Source organism: Lasiodiplodia theobromae, assembly GCF_012971845.1.
Source record: "Lasiodiplodia theobromae strain AM2As chromosome Unknown scaffold_1, whole genome shotgun sequence".
Taxonomy (NCBI): Eukaryota; Fungi; Ascomycota; class Dothideomycetes; order Botryosphaeriales; family Botryosphaeriaceae; genus Lasiodiplodia; species Lasiodiplodia theobromae.
The window spans coordinates 977,180-997,873 of record NW_023336399.1 but is presented as its reverse complement, the minus strand read 5'-3'; the positions used below and the strand labels follow the sequence as shown (position 1 = coordinate 997,873).

The following is a 20,694-nucleotide window of genomic DNA, read 5'->3' as shown; positions in this document are numbered from 1 at the left end:
GTCCTACCATGCCCGCTCCCACCTCGCTGCAGCGCGCCCTGCTCACTGCCGCCAATGTCTTGATTCCCGTTGCTGTGCTAACCTTCGCCGTCGGCTTCTTCCCCTACAAGCCCTTCCTCCCCGGTCTTGCTGAATATGGCCCCTCTGTCTACGGCAGTCCGCCCGACGCCCCCTTCGACAAGGTGGTCTTCATGGTCGTCGATGCCCTCAGAAGGTGCGCCGCTTGGGACCTATGGCCTGGGAAACCCTTGCTAATTTGCGCAGTGATTTCGTCTTCTCCAACACCTCCGGCTTCGACTTTACCCAAAGGTATGCTAGCTGCGACCTCGAACCTTGATGTCTGCTAACACCTCTGCAGCCTGATCTCCTCCGGCGCCGCGCTTCCTTTCACTGCCCATGCCACCTCCCCGACCATCACCATGCCCCGCGTGAAGGCAATCACCACTGGTTCCATCCCATCCTTCCTAGACGTCATTCTCAACTTCGCCGAGTCGGATACTACCTCGACCCTGGCATACCAAGACACATGGCTGGCCCAATTGAAGGCCAAGAAGGGAGGGAAGCTCGTCATGTACGGCGACGACACCTGGCTGAAGCTGTTCCCGGAGACGTTCGAGCGCGCCGACGGCACCTCGAGCTTCTTCGTTTCGGTTAGTTGGCGCCGCCAATCCATGTACATAAATACCAATGCAGCTGAGACTTTTGCCCCGGCAGGACTTCACCGAAGTGGACAACAATGTGACCAGACATGTTCCCGGCGAGCTGCGCAACAGTGACTGGAATGCCATGATCATGCACTATCTTGGTCTTGACCATATCGGCCACAAGGCTGGACCCTTGAGGTATATCCCTGCGAGCGTGCTGCCTTCTGAATGCCAAACTGACTCTCGCGCCAGCCCGAACATGATTCCAAAGCAGGCCGAGATGGACGGAATCGTCAAGCAGATCTACGAGGCTATCGAGACCCAACCGCACCTCGAGTCTACCCTTTTGGTGCTATGCGGTGACCACGGCATGAACGATGGAGGCAACCACGGCGGGTCTGCCCCCGGAGAAACATCTCCCGCCCTCGTCTTTATGTCTCCCAAGCTGAAGGCCATTTCCAAGGGCCTATCTTGCCCGACAGCTCCCTCTCAGGACTTCGACTACTACGAGAAGATTGAGCAGTCCGACATCGCCCCGACGCTTGCTGGACTGCTTGGATTCCCTATACCATTGAACAACCTGGGAGTTTTTATCCCCGATTTGCTGCAAATGTGGCCAAAGGGTATGCCCAGACCGACTAAAACTGTGGCAGCTTGCTTACTGTCGTACAGGAGATGATCGCGCCCAACTGCTCCTAAGGAACGCATACCAAATCCTGAAGATTGCCGAAGCCACTTTCCCCAATGCGCTATTCCAGGATCTGTCATTTCTTGCCAAGTGTGATTCAGTCAGTTCAACTGGCGATGAGTTAGCCTGCAAGTGGCTCAGAGTGAAGGATTCCCTCGAACGGGGAAAGGGTCAGCTCCCGCAAGCTGAGCTGATCCTTGACCAAACACTCGAGGTAAGTGATCGTTATAGATTCATGTGCGTGGTCTAATATATTGCCAGTTCTGTCGAGCTGCTCAAGAAGCATTGAGTAGCACAGCCAGCAACTACAATGTCACCCTACTCATTGCTGGTGCTGCCTTGGCTACAGTCAGCACGGCACTCGCCATCGTTGTCATCTCGCCGAACCTTTTCCCGGCATCAGCTGTCGGCATCTTCTTTGCCTTGCTGACTGTCTTATATGGCATCATGATGTTTGCGAGCAGCTATGTGGAAGAAGAGCAGCATTTTTGGTACTGGGCAACGTCGGCTTGGTTTGCTCTGTTGTTCATTCTCAAGTCACGGAAGACCAACGTTCCCCGCAATGTTCTCCCTATTGGGGTCTTGCTGCTATGTCATCGCGTTACACGTCGCTGGAACCAAACAGGTCAGAAGTACGCCGGAGCTCCTGACATCGTGCACAGTGCGATCATGACACATCCGGTTGTGCTCTGGTCTCTGGTCAGCATTACGTACATCCATCTCACTATGCGAATCAAGACACACCTCACCCGCCGCTTTCCGAGGACTAGTCAGGGGAAACAGCTCCAGACTTTCGCAGTTGGTAACGCGTTTTTGTTGTGTGGTGTGGCTTTCTTGTTCAAACTCAGCTTCACTGCCCGAGATGCGCCGGAGCTTGTGCGTGGAGCCAGTCCCGGCGCCATGGTGTTTTTGGAAAGCTTAAACCTCGTCAAACTGGTTCGCTGTGTCTTCATCGGTTCCATTGTCGGTGTTGGATGGGTGGTTCTGAGAGAAACCGCAGAAGGCAAGGGAAAGTCTGGCAGTAAGTCTACGCTCTCCTACAACGCGCTGTGCTCGCCACTGACGACGTCTCCAACAGGCCTGATCGTAGACGCGCTACACGACTTCCTCGCGCTGACGCTCCTCACGCAAACGCGCGCGTCCAACATCCCGCTCTTCCTCGTCTTCCGCCTGCAGCAGCACTACCTCACACAGCTCAACCTCAGCGCGACCGAGCACACTCTCACATCGCTGCTGCTCGCGCACACGTCCTTCTTCGCCCTCGGCAACTCCAACGCCATCTCCAGCATCGACCTGTCCAACGCCTACAACGGCGTCTCGGGCTACAACATCGTCGCCGTCGGCGTGCTGCTCTTCGCCGCCAACTGGGCCGGCCCCTTTTACTGGACTTCGGCCGCCGTGCTGGGCCTGCTCGACGCCGCGCGCTGGAGCCGCGGCAGCGCCGCCCTGCGCCGCGTCATGCGCGAGAAGGAGATGCAGAAGTGGAAGGAGGTGCAGCGCCGCGACGCCGCGACCGGGAAAGTCGCGGCCGCGTCCGAGCCGGGCCACCTGCCGAAGCTGCAGAGCGCGTTGGAGGGCGTCGGGCTGGCCGAGGATGTGGAGGGTATGTGGTTCAGGCATTTCGCGCGCTTGACGGTGTGGGTCGCGGCGGGCGTCGTGGCCGTCATGGTGGCGTGCGCGGTGCTGCGGACGCATTTGTTCATCTGGACCGTGTTTAGTCCGAAGTATTTGTACGCCATGGCCTGGGCGGTGGGGTTCCATTTGGTGGTTAGTGGGGCGTTTGGGTGGGTTGTTTGGCGGGTCGGTGTTTAAGTGTATACCTTAAGAAAGAAAAAAGGGGCGTCGGAGGACTAAGCGGAGATTCGGTGGACGTTGTGTATAGATAGCTTAACACTTCTTTTGTGGAGGGGAAAATTGCCACTTCCTGGTTTGTTTTGAGGTGGTTTGGAAGGAAGTGTTTGTAATATAAAACTGTGGTTTCTTTCAGCCGACATGGTAGTATGCTAACGAGTGTCTACTAGCTTACAATGAATGTTTGGCTAAGTGATCGTAGAAGCATTAATGCTAGCCATTACACCATCGGCTCTTATTGATGTATAGTGAAGTGACGATTTACTATTATATTAGCGGCCTCACCACACATAAAATATTGGTCCTATCTCTTGTCGACAGCCTGTAGGGCGGCAACACAAAATCAAGATGCGTCCTGAAGCTTGACGTGCGGTACCAAGGTGCCTTGGGCTCTGTAGCTGCCGCCTGGTCACGCGTGTCTAGGCTTGGTGACTGTGAATGCAGGACGCAGCTCCTCTCGCGTGACTTCCCTTACAATCAACCTATAAAACGAGCTTTAGTTCTTCGTCCGCACAACTTCTTCCGACGCCACCCTCATCTCCTCCCTGACAATTCCCAACGAAGACGACCGTCTGCAGTACATCAGGCCAGCGTATGTCCTCACGGCTTTGATACTCGTCCTGGCTGCGACTAACACATAGCACCAGTTCTCCCTCGCTCACCAAGATGCACTACCTCAAGCTCCTCACCATCGCCTTCGCCGTCATGCTCGGCACGGTTATCACCTCTCCCATCAAGAACAGCAGTGACCTTGACGACCCTTCCGGAGAGCTCAATCCCGACGCCTGAATCCCCATTCCTGTTGATTGCGATCTCCGTCTCCAGCACGATGTATAGTCATAAAACACACCACCCCAGCCCATTTCTTGACGAAACGCTCCGTTCTACTTTGGGTCATCGTACTTACATGGCCGTCTTTAGAAAGGCAAGGCTTACACACTCTGCCCCGAGGCTTGCGTCAAAGCCCTGCGCAGCAAGAACACATGCCAACGATCATGGTGCATTATCAGGCCCGAGCTTGGTTGGCACAATGGTATCGGCCAGTGCTGGTGTACTTGCAATTAGCTTATCACACCGCTACGAGAAGCTCGGCCGAAGATGGTCACATTTTCTATCGGATTAAGAAGGCAGGGAGAAGGTTGGGGAAATCGGTTTAGCGGGTTGTGAAAAAAGACAGGTACTTAGTACCGTGCTATCAAAGTAACAACGGCTTCATGTAATTGTCATTTGCTGCAACTGTGAGGGGCTTTGCAGCCGACGGCTGGGGTGAATGCCTGTGGCCATGCTACTGGTCGGCTGCGGCGTAGGGGACGCGGAGGTGCGCTTGCAGCATGCTGTGCGAGGATCCATCCGTCTAACTGCATATCTTTGAATGGAAATTGGGAATGAGATAAACAGCACAGATTTAATATTGAGCAAGCTTGGTCGTCCATGCAGCTAGCGAGCCTACGCGTGGTTGGTACTTCAAGCCAAGTGACTGTGTGTACGCAGGAGGGTGTTAGTCTTCCAAAAGCATTCACATCCTCTCAAAACCCAATCACTACACGCAACGTCGGCACAGGAACGGCGGCTAATTAGTCCGCTCTGGGCAGCCAGGCCAGCTGACATGGCCCTCGTAGCACGCCATAAATATTCTCCTGCTGTCACTCCAGCACTTTTCCCCGACCATCGCTCACCTTACACTACCACTTGACTTGGCTTCCTGTGCGCATCTTGATTTAAACAGCAACGTCACCCTGTGAGTAAGTCTTTCCCATTCTTCTGGAAACCCCATCCGCTGACATAGATGCCCAGCACTTCCAACATGCAGGTCAAAGCCGCCTTGCTCCTCTCCCTCGGCATGGTCGCCGGCGTCGTCACCGCTGCGCCTGCTGAGCTTCCCACCGGCACGATCCTCAACAACGTCACCAGCCACGTCCTCGCCGTTGCCCACAGCTCTTGCACCATTATCCACCCTTTGGGTTGGATCGACGTCTTCTGTGACTACAAGACCGGCATCAACTGGAACGTAAGTGTTCTCACTCAGGCTTTGCGTTCATTCGAGTAAAAGTCCACCGAAACTGACCACTTCTCGGGGCTTCTTAGGGTCCGGGTAGGAAGCGCTGTCGCAAGGAGTGCGTCAAGCTGAACGGCGAGGTTGACTGCAGGGACGGCTCCCGCTGCATCGCCAGGTACGGCCCCGACATGCCGGGACAGTGCTTCTGCCCTTGTGGCCAGCGTGTCGAGTGCTAAGGCTGGAAAGCTCTCCTACACGTTCAACTCTCTAAGCAAATGATGGTGTTCGGTTTTGGAAGGATGTGCTTGAGGGTACTGAAGTTCCGGACTGTGGTCAGACATTGGACACATTGAGCTGTGGAGGTTACTGCTCCTTGGGTAAACACTAGAGGTTCTAGAGACCAATCAGCAAGTTTTGTGCTTCAAATGCTCATTGTGGCTTTCTTTGATTGGGCTGGACAGCAAATCAGTCAGCGGGACTATCAAGTGAAGCTTTGTTGAAGTCCTCTCGTGATACTCACCTTCATTAGTACCTAATTTTGGATGAGCTGGAAGTACGTAGGAAGTAACGGACGCACTTTTGTTAAGCCTGGGCAAGCTGCCAAAGTCCGTACCTGCCTCCGCCCGAAGTCCGGGGCGTTTTTTTTTTTTTTCAAACAGGCAGTCATGCGACCCGGGCTGCCACGCTACTACCCACCTCGATTCCTTCTCTGCGCAGCCCCGACCTACAACCTCCACCCAACCCACATCGCCTTGTGTGAACTTGACTACCAGACCTTCAACGATCCCACTGAACAATCCAGTAAGCAATCGCCGTTCCTCCCCCTCCTCCCCTCTCCGCTGAGCGCGCATCAACACTGACACCGAAACCCTCACCACCACAGCAATGCGCGCCACGCCCACCCTCACGCTCCTCGCCGTCGTCGGCCTGGGCGGCCTCGTCAACCTCGCCAGCGGCTTCGCCGTCCTCCCCTTCTCGTTCAACAGCGCCATTGACAAGCGCCAGTACAACCAATGCGAGATGGTAAGAAGTCCCCGATTCTCACATGCCTGAGATAAAAAAAAAAAAAAAAAGAAGGGCTTCTCCAAGACACCGCGCGCTGACTGCAGTCACTTTTTTGATTAGGCGACCGGCACGACGACCTGCATCGCCTTCTGCGCCAAGGAGATGGCCAAGGTCGCGGAGGAGTTCTGCCTGGACTCGTACTGCCACGTCAAGCACAACACCGACAGGTTCTGCGGCCTGTGCGAGTGCAGGTGCCACAAGCCTCCTGCTGAGTCTGAGTGAAGCGCTCTAGCTGGGTCCCGTTGAAGAAGAACAAAAAGGCTCGGATCTAGGGTCCATTGACTGGGGGAAAACGATGATCTGAAGGGGATGCTATGCTTCCATCTCTCGAACTTTGCTTCGGCCATGGAGGATTCCAGATACAATATTCCAAAGACAACCGTAAATGAAAGGAAGCAATGACATCTCAAACGGTCCCTCTATTCAAACGCATCTATCGACCGCCTTTTCCCTTAGAATCCCGCCCCACCGCCCGTCTCCTTCTTCTTCCTCTCCCTAGCCGCCTTCTTCTGATCCCTGATCTTACGCTCCTTCCGCCTCCGCTCCTTGCGCGTGAACTCGGTCGCGGCCTTGACCTCGCGGCTCGCACGCGTACGCGCCGCCAGCCGCTGCACCTCGGCCGGCGCCAGCTCGCTGAACACCAGTAGGTACCGCACGCGGTTCTCAAAGGGCAGGCCCGCCTCGCGCAGCGCGTCCGGATTGACGAGCCGGCGGTCGAGCCGCGTCCAGCGCGTGCTGCCCGTGCTACCACGCGCGGCCTCGGGGACCTGCGCCGCCGCGTCGATGATGCGGTAGCCGGCCGACACGTCCGGGTCCAAGGCGTCGCCGTCATCGTCGTCGTCGCCACCGAGGATGCTGAAGTTGTCGGGATCGGAGGCGCGGTTGTCCTTGTCGTTATCGTCGTACTCGTCGCCATCGTCCTCGTCCAGACCGATGGTGGGGAAGCCGTAGCGCGAGGCGCGCGCCTCGGCCTCGTGCCACAGCGCCTCCTCGCCGTCACCGACGGCGGCCGCGATGTTGTCGACCTCGATCCGGAAGAGGTGTACGGGCTTGCCGTCGGCCTCGTTCTCGCCGAGCCCGAGGATGTCGCCGCTCTCGACGGCGTAGCCGGATGCGCCGTGCGCGCGTGGTGGAGGAGGAGGAGGAGGCTGAACGTTGGCATCGTCCTCGCCGCCGTCGGGCGTGCTTGGGAGGCGGCGGCCGTTGAGGAAGGTGACGCTTTCGTGGTTGCTGACTCTGAGCATCCATCGCTGGTGGGATATGTCGGCGTAGAAGTGGCAGTGGTCTGCCGTAACGAAGGGTCCGGGGAGCGATATGGGGTGGATGAAGCTGTTCCCATCTTGGGGCTGGGAGCCGATGGATATTGTTGATTCAGGCCACTCTGAGTTGGGGTGCTGACGGGTGCGAATGAGGGACGGTAGGTTGCGACGGTGGCGGCGGGAGTGCTCGAAAAGTATATCAGTTTGCTCTGCGTTGAGCTCCCGCGTGATAATGATGTGGTCCTGATCGTTCTATATCATTGTCAGTGAATGGCCACATTAAGAAGACTAAATTGGGCTTACGCTGTCGAACTGGAATGGGAGGTCGTAGTAAAACAACGTGTCCAGAGAAAGGTGCTTGCGGTGGGCCTTGATGTAAGTGGGGGAGTAGTTTTGCGTAGGACTGTTCGGCCGTGACTTGATGGAGCCTCTTGCATGGCTCTCACTGTCTATTAGATCTCTTTGATCAAGGAGAGACAAGCCGCTGCTCTGGGAGTCTTCCATTAGGCTTGAAGATGGATGCAGATAGACGAGGGACAGCTTTGGTCCTTCCAAGACTTTACGCTCGCCTTCGCTTTCGCAAGTGCTACAAAGCTCGTGGTAGCAGACCAGGCAGTTGGGAGTTTCCATGGGCCTGGCTCGACACTTACAGCATGACCACAGAGAAGGCAGTCCAGTCAGACGGCTCAGGCTCTCCACCGATGCACTCAAGCGTGGACTCAGAGGCGGCCTCGTCTTTCTGGCCTCAACAGTGTCACTCTCTGTGTCAAAGCTATCATGCTGCTCTGGGATTGGCGATTCGGCTGAATTAGAACGGGCCGGGGATTCGATGCGGACTCCTCTTTCGCGCGGCTGTCCAAGGAGAGTCCTGGTAGGAGGGAAAAATCGCGGAATCATGTCTCTGTAGACGATCTTGTCTGTCTTCTTGTAGACGCAGAATATGATCTTCTGCAAGCCTTCGCCTTCACCGGCATCCAGAAACGCCCGTGTAGTTCGCAAGGCAATGGTTGCAGCCTCTCGACTCGGGAACCCAAAGCCACCAGCGCTTAGGCAAGGAAAGGCGATGCTCCTCAGTCCGCTGTTAACAGCGAGCTTGAGACAGTTCCAGTAGCAATTGGCCAACAGATCCTCGTGACCGACGAACTGGACGGCCTGAAAATAATGTGGCCGGACGGTGTGGATGACTTTGCGGCAGGGTAGATTGTACGCATTGGTCATCACTGCTTGACCCATCTTGCAGTCTGGAACAGTTCGACATTCCCGTAGGAGCTCCGGGCCTGCTGCCATATGGATTCGATAACTTATGGAATCCGATGCACCGGTATTTAGACCTTGGCTAGTTGCGTTGACAATAGCATCAACATCGATCTTAGTGATGTCGTGCAGTATCATCGATATTTTCCGGTTCACTTCGTCTTTTGGTAAGAGAAATGGGGTGTCTCCATCGTCCTTCAACATATTCTGCATCCAATCGGGGACAAACAACTCCGAGTTGATGTAGAGCTGTGAGATACTTGGAATATCCGAGGCAGATTTAACTGAAAATGCATCCCTCGACGGTTCAAAGACGTCGTCAATTTCGGTGGTGATGTTGCTGATTTGGCTCGCGAGTACTCTTGCTTTGTTCTGTGTAAATATGTTCTGCAGCCGGGTGAAGAATCGAGTGCGTCCTCTGACTTCTGACGAGTCTAGTTCGAAATGCTTATGGAACCACATGCTGGACCGTTTTAGTCCATTGGCGTCCACTCGAAATTGCTGATCCCATTGTTGGCGGAATCCGCAGGCTATTAGACAATCCTTGAATAAAGAGAAAGTTTCAAGATCAAACTTTGGCAAGACGTCTCGGGAAAAGGCTTCTTCATCCAGAATTCGAAATGCCTTGCCATCTTGAGCCCAGGCAATGGCCTTTTCGTGCTTAGCGTCTCCAAGAACACTGAATTTGTCAGCTCCCGTCGAAAGACAATGTTACACTATCTTACCTGCTTAATGTCTCTAAGAAGCCCTGAACGTCGAAATCTATACCAATGCCTCCTGGTAGAGACGTAGCCTTGCTCTTTGCATTTTCACCGCCGTGCTCCAACTCAAGTTCGACATCCGGAAAATTAGTCTTGTCAAACGCCAACAACGCTTCCGCGGCCTGTTTCTGACTGCCGAATGTGACGTGCCCCTGGTTTTCGACGTGTGGGTCGAGCGTGAAGCGCTGACAGCCCAGAGTCTCAAAGAAAGCGAAAAGCCGTCTGTTTGCCTCATCTGCTGCCGGCAAATTGGATATTCGGATCGTGCTTGGTTCTTCTGGATTGATGAGCGGTGACTTCTCCTTGCCGCCCCTTACAGATGTGTCGATGGAGTGTATCTCGAAAGCTGTCTTACCCTCATCCTTTATGGCATCCTTTTCCGCGCGTACAACATCATCATGGCTGGATTGAGATGCCTGTGCCTCTTTCATGAAGCGTGCCATCTTACCATCAGTCGCGTCAGGGACCGATTGTACTGCACTCGCAGAAAGCTCGGAGCGGTCAACATCCTGCGTCCCTTGATCCGGCCGACTGTTCGAAACCAGGGGATCATAATCAGAAGCCGTGTCTTTGGACCAATGGGAGCTAGCCGCTTCTGATACGTCTGATAAACTCCCTCTTTCGTGGAATGCGTCCATACTAGCGCCCGACTTGTCATCATCCGTGCCGGTGAACCTGGGTAGTGCGAACGAAGCAAATTTTTCCAAATGGTTGGCAATGTGGTTGTGCAGATTGCCTTCTATACCAGGTTCATGGGCACCCACAAAGCAAACTGGGCAGTACTCCCGTGAATCAATGGTAGATGTTTCGGCTACTGCAATGAGTTGTCTGATTTGCATTTCGGAGAGGTCGCTTCCGTGTACATCATCCAGATGGGTCCTGATTCCTGCTTGAGAGGAGTACACGGCGTGGGGATGGGTGGGACACCTCCAAACCTTTCTGTGTGCGGAACCTTCATGCTCAAGCCATTCACGACGGCTACGGAACATTTGGTCTTCTGAAGAGCAGTCCTTGTATGTGCATACGTACGGTTGCAGGTCTTGCAGAATATGAGTTCTGGATTTCAATTAGCTGGATCCAGTTGACAAAGTGTTGTGCCACCACTTACTTCCAAGATCGAGACCTTCCATATCGCGCCGGACAAATGACGTAACAATAGGGGCACTCGAAGTCCTTTTCTCCGTCTGCAGAGTTTGGCGGCGGGGGAAGATCAATGCCGTGGCCTCCAAGATCGCGGGCCGTGGTAGCAATCGAGGTGACCGACTGGCTGTCGACAGCATCGTCCAAGGTTTTGTGATGTGCAGTTGCTTCAGTTCCTGAAAGAAGAGTGCGCGGCTGCGCCTCACTCGGGGGTGCCCTCAAGTTCATCTTGAAAGCCTTGGGAGCCTCTTCTGGGGCCGAGATGCCATTCCCAGCTATCTGTGGCTGCACGACTTGCTCTTCACCAATGGGGGTAAAGTCTTCTTTTGTTGAGGCTGAGTTTGCAAGCTTGTCTCGGTGCTTTTTCCAATACTTGAATTGCTGTCTTCTTCTTGTGATAGCCTTGCTGAGTCGATCAACCAGGAAGGCAACATCCTCGTCCTTTCGTTGCGGCAAGCCATTCCTAAGATGGGCGAGAGAATCCTTTATGTACATTCTGTCGTATTCGGCGTACTGGCTCAGGACATCAACACCAGTGTCAGGGTCGACTTGTCTGTAGGCGGTAGCCTTTAGAGATCGAGTTCTCAGCGTGGGATTGCGGATCCTGATGGACAGACGATAGAGGCTGTTGATTATATCGATGATTTCGAACATCCTTTGCTGGAGCTCATATCGGGGCCGCTCTTCGTCGCTGCTTTCGTCGTCATCGTCCGAATCTTCGGAAGCGCTGTCATCACTGAAGTCGCCACGCACTGCTTGCTGCTCATACGGCAGTCTTGCACCCGTCACAACCGCATGAGCTGTGCAAATTATAAGTATGACATCTCGGAAGCAGGCATTTTGCCATACCTTCGTTAATATTATTCTCGAGTTCCTGCAGCAATTTTAGGACGTTGGATTGAAGTAGAGGGCTCTCTCGTAGACGATAGTCGAGCGAGCTGTGGCCTTTTTGCTGGGCACCGAGGTTTCCACCCCAGACACGGAACCGGCCATACTCATCCTCGAGGCTTGTCGGATCGATCAGGCTCCGGTGCTCGTTATTGCCACTCTCTAAAGCAGCGGCGAGAAGACGAAAGCTGCGCGAGCACGCAATGGAGCGGTCCCGGATCGAGACCATCACGTTCGATTGCAGTTGGGTTGCAGAGGCCAAAAGGCATGGCCGACAGTTGACTATCGAAACGCGTGATGATGGGCGGAGGTTTGCAGGAAGCTTGCAGGCAGCCGCCAACTGATCTACACTGGCCCACCCCCAAAATGGGCAAGCGCTGAACACAACCCCGGTCGCCTGCAGCGGCTGAGCTCTGGCACTCAGCACCGCCATGATTTCCAATCCTTCGACTTCAGACGTCTGCTTGCTCCTTTCCTTCTCCTCGTTGTTTCTATCGCGCGCACTTGCACCCAGTAAGCGCGGCCGACGTTGACAGCGAGTGTCTCCGCACAGACCCACACTTCGCACCACTTCTTTGTGGGGGCCAAAGGCAGCAAACAACTCTGTCATGCTTCAAGACCAATGACCCATCTAACACAGCATTTGACCCGATACGCAGCCGGCTGAGCAGCCCCTCTTGTCCTTGACTGCAAAATGAGTGGAGTAGAGCTCGCTGGCTTGGTCCTGGCCGTCCTTCCCCTCGTCATCTCCGCCCTCGAGGACTACAATGACGGACTGGACCCGGTGAAAGCATTCGTGAAGTGGGAAAACTACCTACCTCAATACATCCGAAAACTTCGGAATCAGCATGTGCATTATGAACAAACCCTGCGCCTGCTACTGGCCCCCATCACCACCGAGTACGAACTGGCCGAGATGATTGCGGAACCCCACGGAGACCTCTGGAGAGACCCGACCATGGCGGAGAAGCTCAGGTACAAGCTGGACGAATCATATGATGCCTATCACCACACCATCAAGGACATTGAGAAGATCATGACGACTATTGCCGAGAAGCTGGACCTGGAACGCGCTACATCTATCACCCGGAATGACCTGGAGGCCATGCTACTTGCCCATGGCCAACCCAAGGTAGCCCAGAAGTTTGAATTTAGGAAACGCGTTAAATTTAGCATGAACAAGAAGAAGGTCAAGAGGCTGCTGGAAGAGCTGGACGAATGCAACAAAGAGTTGGAGCGCTTTACAGAGAAGTCCGAGAGACTGGAGCCCTATCGGAAAAGCTCAAAGCCTTCGATTGCACAGAAGCTGCAAAAAATACAGACGTACGCCCGAGTACTACACGACGCTTTGGTCGATTCTTTCAGCTGCTCCTGTAAAGCTTCACACTGCGCGAACCTACATCTCGAGCGTCGAGAGCTCCATCCTAAGGCCAGCGGTCGAAGGCCCTCACCTGAACCGGGAACCATCTTTACTGTATCATTCACTGATAAATCCGGATCCTGGATGCTCCGGGAAACACAGATATGTTGCTCAGAAGAGGACGATGATCTTTCTACAAAAATGAGCAGTCTTCACGTCCACCGTCCTCGCCGAAGCGTCAGCTTTTCGCCAACCACACCGCCGCCTTCTCCAAAACCATCACACTCCCCATTGCGGACTATGAGTGAAGACTCTCATTACAAGGAAGTAAAAGACCTCTGCCATGAGATACAAAGCTTCGAGAGCGGGGCAAAGACTTGTATTGGTTTTTCAATGGAGAATGGTAGGCTCCGTGGAGCGTATCCTGTTCCCCTGAACGGCCTTCGACTTTCGCGCAAGGCAGAGACAGTCACGTTGGAAGAGATCTTAAAGGATGGCACCAAGATACGGTTAAGCAAGAAGGACCGGTATACCCTTGCTGTCACCGTCGCTTCTTCGATACTTCAGCTGCATGCTTCACCATGGGTCAGCGACAACTGGAGCAAACGGGACATCATGTTCTACCACACCATATCCGCACACCGCTCCATCGACATCGAAACCCCATACGTCAGTCAGAAACTCATGCCACTTCCTGGCAGTGTCAAGCCAATAGGGTTCAGCAGTAAGAACACTACTCTACTAGCGCTCGGAATTACCCTTCTGGAACTCTACTTCGGCAAGCCTTGCGAACAGCAAATGCCGGAGAATTTGTACATGGGGCCAGACAAGTCTCTAGCACTACTGTGTACCGCCCATCACTGGTACGAATCGGAGCAGGAGGACCTATCTGCAGCTTTCCAGGGCGCCATTGCACACTGCCTGAGATGCTTCGCAGACCCGAGCGGCAGCCTCCAGGATCCGGACTTCTTGCAGGCGGCCATGGAGCAGATTGTGTTGCCACTGCAAGATGAACTTTATCAGTTCTTAGGCACACGATGATCACACCTCCTTCCCGATCCTTCAAACCGGGGAGATTGCATCCCGAACTTGAACCTAAGGCCTGGATGGTTTTGTGCGACTTTACATCTCACATTAACGCCCGAAAATCTGCTTCAACTACCCACAAAAGAATGGTGGCGACTTCAGCGGTCCATTGTGACGCTCACCCAGCCTTCTTCAAGTACTCAATACGGCAAGGCTCAATGGTAGGCACTGTTGCTCCCGGACCGCACTCTTTTGCCGACGTCGGGACTCCGCCTGCATGTGACGAAGCGTAGCGTACAGCTAGGTGCCTATCGCCTCGGGTCTCCGCACGCGACTACGCGACGCGGAAAAGAAGCGCACAAGCACACAGACCTACCCGAAACGACGGTCAGCTACCCGAAATAGGCAACCGGCCCAACTAGACCCCTTCCAACCTGACGTCAAGCTGCTGAAGCCTGCAACGCGGACTGTTGCGTGACGCTTCGCGCGCTTCACGCGCGTTTTGACGGGCAACGCGACGCGCGACACCATTAACAACGCGGCTCGTCTCTCATTTCCAGCTTCAGCACTCGCGCCGCACAGAACTTATCCGCGCCGCAGCATGAAAAAAAAAGGGCCTGAGCGGAAGAAGGGTGCCCGAAATAATTTTGAAGGAGATAAGAAAAAAGATGAAGAGAAGAAAAGCAGAGATGCAAATGTGGCTCGTGCAGCCACGACGCCGGCCCGGCTAGGTTGGGAGAAGAACGTGGGCGCAGGGACCAAAAAGGGGCGCCGTCCAGCCAGGGGCACCGAACGTTCCACCCATCCATCCATTCCCTTTTTTTGTTTTTACCCCCGTCGCGCGTGCTTCGGGTCATGACGCACATACACACGCACCTTTGTTCATCATCATCCCCTTGAATCGGCGCCGTTCGGCTCACTCGCTCGCTCCCGTCTCGCCACCTCGGAGACGCGGGACGAGGGATACAGAGAGAGGAACGGAAGGGAGGCGAGGGTAGAGAGGAAGGACCGTGCTACGTACCGCGAACAACGTTATATTAACATGCCCAAAGAGCGAATGCCACGTTATCCCCTCGATCCACAGTGCCCCTTATAACCCCTTCTTTTCCGCTGTCTGCCAATCCCCTCAATCTATTTTCGGGGGGCGGCCTGGAGGTCAAGAGGAAAAAGAGAAGAAGAGAAAAAATTTTTGGAAAGAGCGGAAATGAACACTTCCGCCACGGTCTTGACGAATTTTGGGTAGGATCTCGCGTCCGGGCATATAAAATTTGGTTTTATGAAGGTACGCGAAATTGCGCGCCGGTTGCCGCCGGCGGGCGTATGGTCAAGGAGAGGGCGCCATCATTTTCGTGCCTTTTGTCACGCGGCCCGCAGATGGCGCAAATCAGTCCCCATTGATCTTCTCTTGGTGTGGCTGGCCTTGTGGCGGCCCAAAGTCGGGCCTGCTTGCCCTGAACTCAGGCATGCTGCGAGACAGCATTTGTGTGTTTTCTAGTAATATGACCAGATGCTATCATTTCGACATGAGACAAGAAGAAAGAAAGGAGAAAGGGCCGAAGTTTTGTCCAATGTCTCATTCAACTTTCATAGCTTCTGTATATCTGAGGTGGAATAACACTGCCAGTTAGTACATTAAAATGGCAACATTTCGCTTTCTGACGTTCGGCCGCTACAACATGTAATGTCCGGTGCAAACGTTATTTTATTCCACTCCCCACACGCCAAGCACGTCTCTCTTCCCTTCAACGGTGTTGTCGCCGGTCTTCTGCAGCTTCCTGACGCGTCTGACTAATAGTCCGACAGTTAATGGTCCGATGATCGTGCATAACATGATCGCCCAGGTAGCGACTAGGAAGATCTCATCCGAACCGCTTGGCGAAGAACCAGATGCGGAAGTGAATATCCCTTTGCTCTGCGCAAGCGACGAGATCAGAAAGCCAATCTCGCCGCGCGCCACCATCGCGCTGCCCAGGATGGAGGCCGGGTACAGCGAAATGGGTTTCTTGGGGTCGCGCGAAGTATGCCGGGTGCTATTATCAGCATGCTCGTCCTGTTCGGACGACGCGCCGTGCTGCTGAGCCGTGTCTTCTTCGCTTCGCGGAGATGTCTGGGCTTGAGATGGGATCTGCTGCTCCTCGCGCTGAGGTTGGAGAGCATCCGCGTGGCTGTGCTTCCGATTCGGGTCCTTCTTCCGCTCGGCTTTGGCTTCCTTCTTCGCCGATGCACCCCAGAGGTGGGGCATAGACGGCAGGCGGAGCTTACGGAGTTTAAGACGCTCGGGGATGTACGGCGAAACAGAAAAGCGGACTAACCATAGACCACATACCAGTTTCCCGAACAACATCAGGATTGTGTATACGATTCCACGCCAGACAACAGAGCCCGTAAACATCTGGGAAATGGGAATGGAGAAGCCAATCGAGGCCTGCACACATCGTCAGAAAGAGTAAAGTCAACCCGTCAGAAGCACTTACAAAGAAAAGTGGCTTCAATATCTTCTCCACAGCCTGCTGGTAATATCGCTCGTAAATTGCGACCCCAGATGTGTGAGCGGATGATTGGCTTCGGACGCTGTCGCCATTGTCAATCACCTGAGAGGTATTATCGTTCGAGACCTCGCCGGCGGAAGATTGTCTGCCAGCGTGACTCGCGTCCGTGCTCTGAGACTTCTCAACCGGCAAATGAGGCACCTCAACATCCCACCAGCTGATGGATGCACCAGCAAGATATGCGGTGAAGAGGTTGGAAGTCCCTGCAAAGGAGCCACCCGCAACGAAACCAAGAAGAACGGCTGTCTGGACGAAGAAGCTCGTCTGATGCATGGACAGGAACTTCTGCATCGGCCCGGAGGGGTGTGCCTCCCGGTGCTTGTTCAAAAAAAGAGTAGCAGGCTTGACGATCAGGCGGCAGACGAGCGGGATCAGCACGGCGAACGCCAGCGAGACGAAAACAGGCCTGATGACGGTAGTCGCGCTGAACGACGAGCCGGAGCCACCGAGGTTAGAAATAACTTGAACCATGACTAAACCCACAACGTCGTCCATCATAGCAGCACTGGTGAGGACCACGCCGAGACGAGATTTCGTGAGGCCGCTCGTTGCAAGAACGGTGAAGGTAGTTCCCAAGCTAGTAGAGCAGAGCGCAGCGCCTGCGGCGAAGGCCTGCAGAGGTGTCGCACCGGCCAGGCCCTGCAGAACGAACGAGAGGCCTATAGGCACACCAATTCCCGTGACAGCAACGGCGATGGAGAGAAGCAGATTGGCTTTCAGGGACGCGAACGACGTCGAGAGGCCGCCTGGCTGAGATGAGAGAGGTTCAATGGAAAGGGATAGGGCTAGAACGCACCCTCGTATACGAGCAGTATCAAGCCGAGATAACCAAGCTGGACAATGGCCTCTTCGGTCGACTCCGAGAGCCATTTTGCCCCTGGTGTGCCCCAAGCCACACCGACAAAGATCTGGCCGAGGAGGCCGCAGTAGACGGTGTTGTCCAAGATGGTATTGATGACATTGAGGATGACTAGGAACGAGCCCTGAATAAGGATAGTGGTGATTCCGGGCTCATGGTAGGGCAGCGAGGCGGCGCTACTGGCAGCCATGGTGACAGGGAATCTGCACGCGCGCGCTCCAACGGGACGGGGGTTAGCTGCGGGGCGCGGCTAGCTCGACTTTGTACGCCCAAACGTTGTTTACGCTGCCAGGACGAAGGAGCAGAGACGAGAAAACAAACGCAGGCAGCAGCGCAGAGGCTGGAGTCGGGCTACGCAATTGCTCTCAAGACGCCCAGCAGCGCTTGCTCGCGCGGAAGGCTTGGCTGACTCGGGTCTCGGCCAAAGCAGCAACAGCGTCAGGGATCAGCGCGGTCGCGGTCCGCACGCGCCTCCCTGAAGTGCTTGCCCGGTCGCCGGGGAACAGCCAACGGGAACTCGACTCTCGCAGTGCCGCGCCCGACAGGGTCCCAAGCCGCTCTACTGTCGGCCGCGCAGTCTGCTGTCAACACAACACCTCCGCCCCGAGAAACGCTGCGCCAACCCTCCCCGCTGCCTGCTTCCAATGCCGCGAAGGTACCATGGCTCCCCTTGAGCAGCAGTGGGTCATTGTCCAGCAAAAGACCTTTACGAAATGGTCCGTCTCTCGCCCCCCACTTGCCCTCCCGCCTGCTTCTGACGCGCCTCTGCCTGCAGGCTTAACAGCAAGCTCTCCGTCCGCGGCCTGGTCATCAAGGACCTGTGCACCGACCTCTCCGATGGCACCCTCCTCATCCACCTGCTCGAGATCCTCTCCCAGGAATCCCTCGGGAAGTACGCCTCGAAACCCAAGCTGCGCGTCCAGAAATTTGAAAATGTCAACAAGGCGCTGGACTTTGTCAGGAGTCGGAGTATTCAGCTGGTGAACATGGGCGCAGAGGATGTCGTCGACGGCAACCGGAAAATCATCCTGGGTCTGATCTGGACCCTCATTCTCCGCTTCACCATCAGCGAGATTTCCGACCAGGGTCTGAGCGCAAAGGAGGGTTTGTTGCTGTGGTGCCAGAGAAAGACCGCCTGCTACGACGAAGTCAATGTGCGCGACTTTTCCACAAGCTGGAACGACGGTCTAGCTTTGTACGTTCTTCAGGCGCGGTACAGAATAAATGCTATTGATGCTAACAAAGCTCTGCAGCTGTGCCCTGCTCGACATCCACCGCCCCGACCTTATCGACTATGACTCCCTTGACAAGAACGACCACGCCGGTAATATGAAGCTTGCTTTCGAGATCGCTGCCAACGAGATCGGCATCCCAGACCTTCTTGACGTCGAGGACGTCTGCGACGTTGCCAAGCCCGACGAGCGTTCGCTGATGACCTACATTGCCTACTGGTTCCACGCCTTTTCGCAAATGGAGAAGGTTGAGAACGCCGGCCGTCGTGTCGAAAAGTTTGTACAGAGTATGCAGGGTGCTTGGGAGATGCAGAATTCCTTTGAGCGTCGCATGAGGGAGCTGTTGCGCCAGATTGCGGAGCAAAAGAAGGAGTGGGAGGGAGCTGTATTTGACGGAACCTACGCCGATGCAAAGCACCAAGCTGCGCTCTTCACAACCTACAGGAGGTCCAAGAAGCGGGAGTGGGTCGCAGAGAAGTCGGATCTGGTCAGCCTCCTAGGCAACATCAAAACAAAGCTCAGCACGTACCGCCTACGTCCTTACACGCCGCCACCGGAGCTCAGTCTGGAGGCTCTGGATCAAGCCTGGGCCGGACTCATGGCAGCAGAACGCGCAAGAAGCTCAGTAATCAACGAAACGATCAGAGAGTAAGTCTCCCGTCTCGGACTCCCAGGTTTGGACTAACAAGGAGCGCAGCATCAAAAATGCCCTTCGCCGCTCGTTTGCCGACAAAGCGAATGACTTGGCACTTGCTCTGAACACTTTGTCCGTTTCTTTGTCAGGTCTCGAAGGTGACGTAGAAGATCAGCGGCAACACACGCAGAAGCTCAGCGAGAACGTAAAGCCATTGAATCAGTTCTTGGAAATAATCGCCGATATCGACAGGCAATGCCAGGAGGCTAACATCGAAGAAAACGACTACACAACATATACTTACGACGAGCTGGAGTACGAACTAGACTTGGTGAAAGCTAGCGTCTCGAAGAAGCTTGCTTTCCTCGACAACCAGATGGTGGCACGTAACATGACCAATTTGACACCCATTCAACTGGAGGAGTTCGAGTCCGTCTTTAAGCATTTCGATCGTGATCTGAGCAACTCGTTGACGGAGCTGGAGTTCTCTGCTGCGCTTGCCAGTCTTGGTCTGGTCTATGACGAAGAAGAAATGCACGAGCAGTTCATGGAGACGAGCGAGGGGAGCAATTACGTTTCGTTTGAGCAGTTCATTCGGTTCATGGTCAACGAGACTGAGGACCAGAACAACGCCGAGCAGGTCTTCGAGAGTTTCAGGGAAGTTGCGGACGGCAAGGTATGTGCATTCGACCCAACAGCGGAATGCGTGGATATTAACAGGGAACAGCCTTACGTCACCGAGCTGGATCTCCGCCACTCTCTCGTGCCGGACGAGATTATCGAGGATCTGATCAGGCAGATGCCAGAGCACAAGGGCCCCGACCTGCAGGAGGACCGCGATCTGCCCAAGTACGACTACATTACTTACATGAATAACTTCATCTCGGGCGGCAACCGCGGTAATGAAGGAGCTAATGGAGACGCATCTTAAGTTGGTATTGGCGGGATTGGGAGCTTGGTGTACATTCCATTCGCGGACGGAGGCGCAGTGCGGGTTTGTCATGGTGCATTGGACCGGCGTGGTTGGGATGCTCCTGATGCAATTGGGTTACTTTTCGCCTTTGGAGAGGCATTGTGGAGTGTAATTAGCAACAACAGCAGTGATAAAGCTTGCCGTCGCTCCGGCGTGACGGCGGCAGTGGCAGCGATTTATACGCATGCATGCAGGATCGAGTGGCGGCGCAGCTATATTTGTGACGAAGTATCTCTGAAACGCGTCGCGGCGGCTGTGTCGCAGGCTGATGGAGACGCTGGGCAGCTGCGCGCGTCGCGATAGGAGGCCGGTGCTTGGCGCAACGCATCAAGCTTCATTTGCTGTTGGGCTGTGGCGGCGCAGCGGAGATGGCAAGGGCGCGTTCTGGAAATTCTAGCAGGGCCGGGTGTGCGATCGCCGCGGGTGGTGCGGCGGCTATCCCGTGTCGCCTGGGCTCCCCCCAAGCAGCGGCCGCGGGATTCAGTTGACGGCTGACAGGCCTGCAACCACCGCTC

At 54.9% G+C, this 20,694-nt stretch overlaps 7 protein-coding genes across 7 annotated transcripts; 5 read left to right on the top strand and 2 right to left on the bottom strand.

The window, feature by feature from the left end:
• Positions 1–8: 8 nt before the first annotated feature.
• LTHEOB_283 (Type I phosphodiesterase/nucleotide pyrophosphatase/phosphate transferase) lies at positions 9–3,972 on the top strand (the record flags this gene model as incomplete). The annotated part of the gene is made up of 10 exons (XM_035511685.1): positions 9–214; positions 265–309; positions 359–650; positions 715–842; positions 897–1,267; positions 1,317–1,546; positions 1,594–2,353; positions 2,411–3,099; positions 3,684–3,775; positions 3,831–3,972. The coding sequence occupies 10 exons, from the start codon at positions 9–11 to the stop codon at positions 3,970–3,972; spliced, it is 2,955 nt and encodes a 984-aa protein (XP_035372285.1).
• Positions 3,973–4,969: 997 nt separating this feature from the next.
• LTHEOB_282 (Gpi ethanolamine phosphate transferase 2) lies at positions 4,970–5,415 on the top strand (the record flags this gene model as incomplete). Its single annotated transcript, XM_035511674.1, has 2 exons — positions 4,970–5,191; positions 5,269–5,415. The coding sequence occupies 2 exons, from the start codon at positions 4,970–4,972 to the stop codon at positions 5,413–5,415; spliced, it is 369 nt and encodes a 122-aa protein (XP_035372284.1).
• A 649-nt stretch (positions 5,416–6,064) lies between these two features.
• On the top strand, positions 6,065–6,466 carry LTHEOB_281 (uncharacterized protein; the record flags this gene model as incomplete). Its single annotated transcript, XM_035511663.1, has 2 exons — positions 6,065–6,202; positions 6,305–6,466. The coding sequence occupies 2 exons, from the start codon at positions 6,065–6,067 to the stop codon at positions 6,464–6,466; spliced, it is 300 nt and encodes a 99-aa protein (XP_035372283.1).
• Positions 6,467–6,696: 230 nt separating this feature from the next.
• On the bottom strand, positions 6,697–11,775 carry LTHEOB_280 (Heat shock factor (HSF)-type DNA-binding protein; the record flags this gene model as incomplete). Its single annotated transcript, XM_035511652.1, has 7 exons — positions 6,697–7,755; positions 7,807–8,072; positions 8,154–9,436; positions 9,483–10,496; positions 10,548–10,574; positions 10,627–11,458; positions 11,508–11,775. 7 exons carry the CDS (start codon positions 11,773–11,775, stop codon positions 6,697–6,699), a joined length of 4,749 nt encoding a protein of 1,582 aa, XP_035372282.1.
• Positions 11,776–12,240: 465 nt separating this feature from the next.
• LTHEOB_279 (uncharacterized protein) lies at positions 12,241–13,947 on the top strand (the record flags this gene model as incomplete). The annotated part of the gene is made up of 2 exons (XM_035511640.1): positions 12,241–12,869; positions 13,314–13,947. The coding sequence occupies 2 exons, from the start codon at positions 12,241–12,243 to the stop codon at positions 13,945–13,947; spliced, it is 1,263 nt and encodes a 420-aa protein (XP_035372281.1).
• A 1,687-nt stretch (positions 13,948–15,634) lies between these two features.
• LTHEOB_278 (Sodium hydrogen exchanger family protein) lies at positions 15,635–17,530 on the bottom strand (the record flags this gene model as incomplete). Its single annotated transcript, XM_035511629.1, has 3 exons — positions 15,635–16,357; positions 16,407–17,227; positions 17,278–17,530. The coding sequence occupies 3 exons, from the start codon at positions 17,528–17,530 to the stop codon at positions 15,635–15,637; spliced, it is 1,797 nt and encodes a 598-aa protein (XP_035372280.1).
• Positions 17,531–18,000: 470 nt separating this feature from the next.
• LTHEOB_277 (Calponin domain containing protein) lies at positions 18,001–20,137 on the top strand (the record flags this gene model as incomplete). The annotated part of the gene is made up of 5 exons (XM_035511618.1): positions 18,001–18,056; positions 18,116–18,535; positions 18,594–19,220; positions 19,270–19,882; positions 19,934–20,137. 5 exons carry the CDS (start codon positions 18,001–18,003, stop codon positions 20,135–20,137), a joined length of 1,920 nt encoding a protein of 639 aa, XP_035372279.1.
• Between the last annotated feature and the right edge of the window lie 557 nt (positions 20,138–20,694).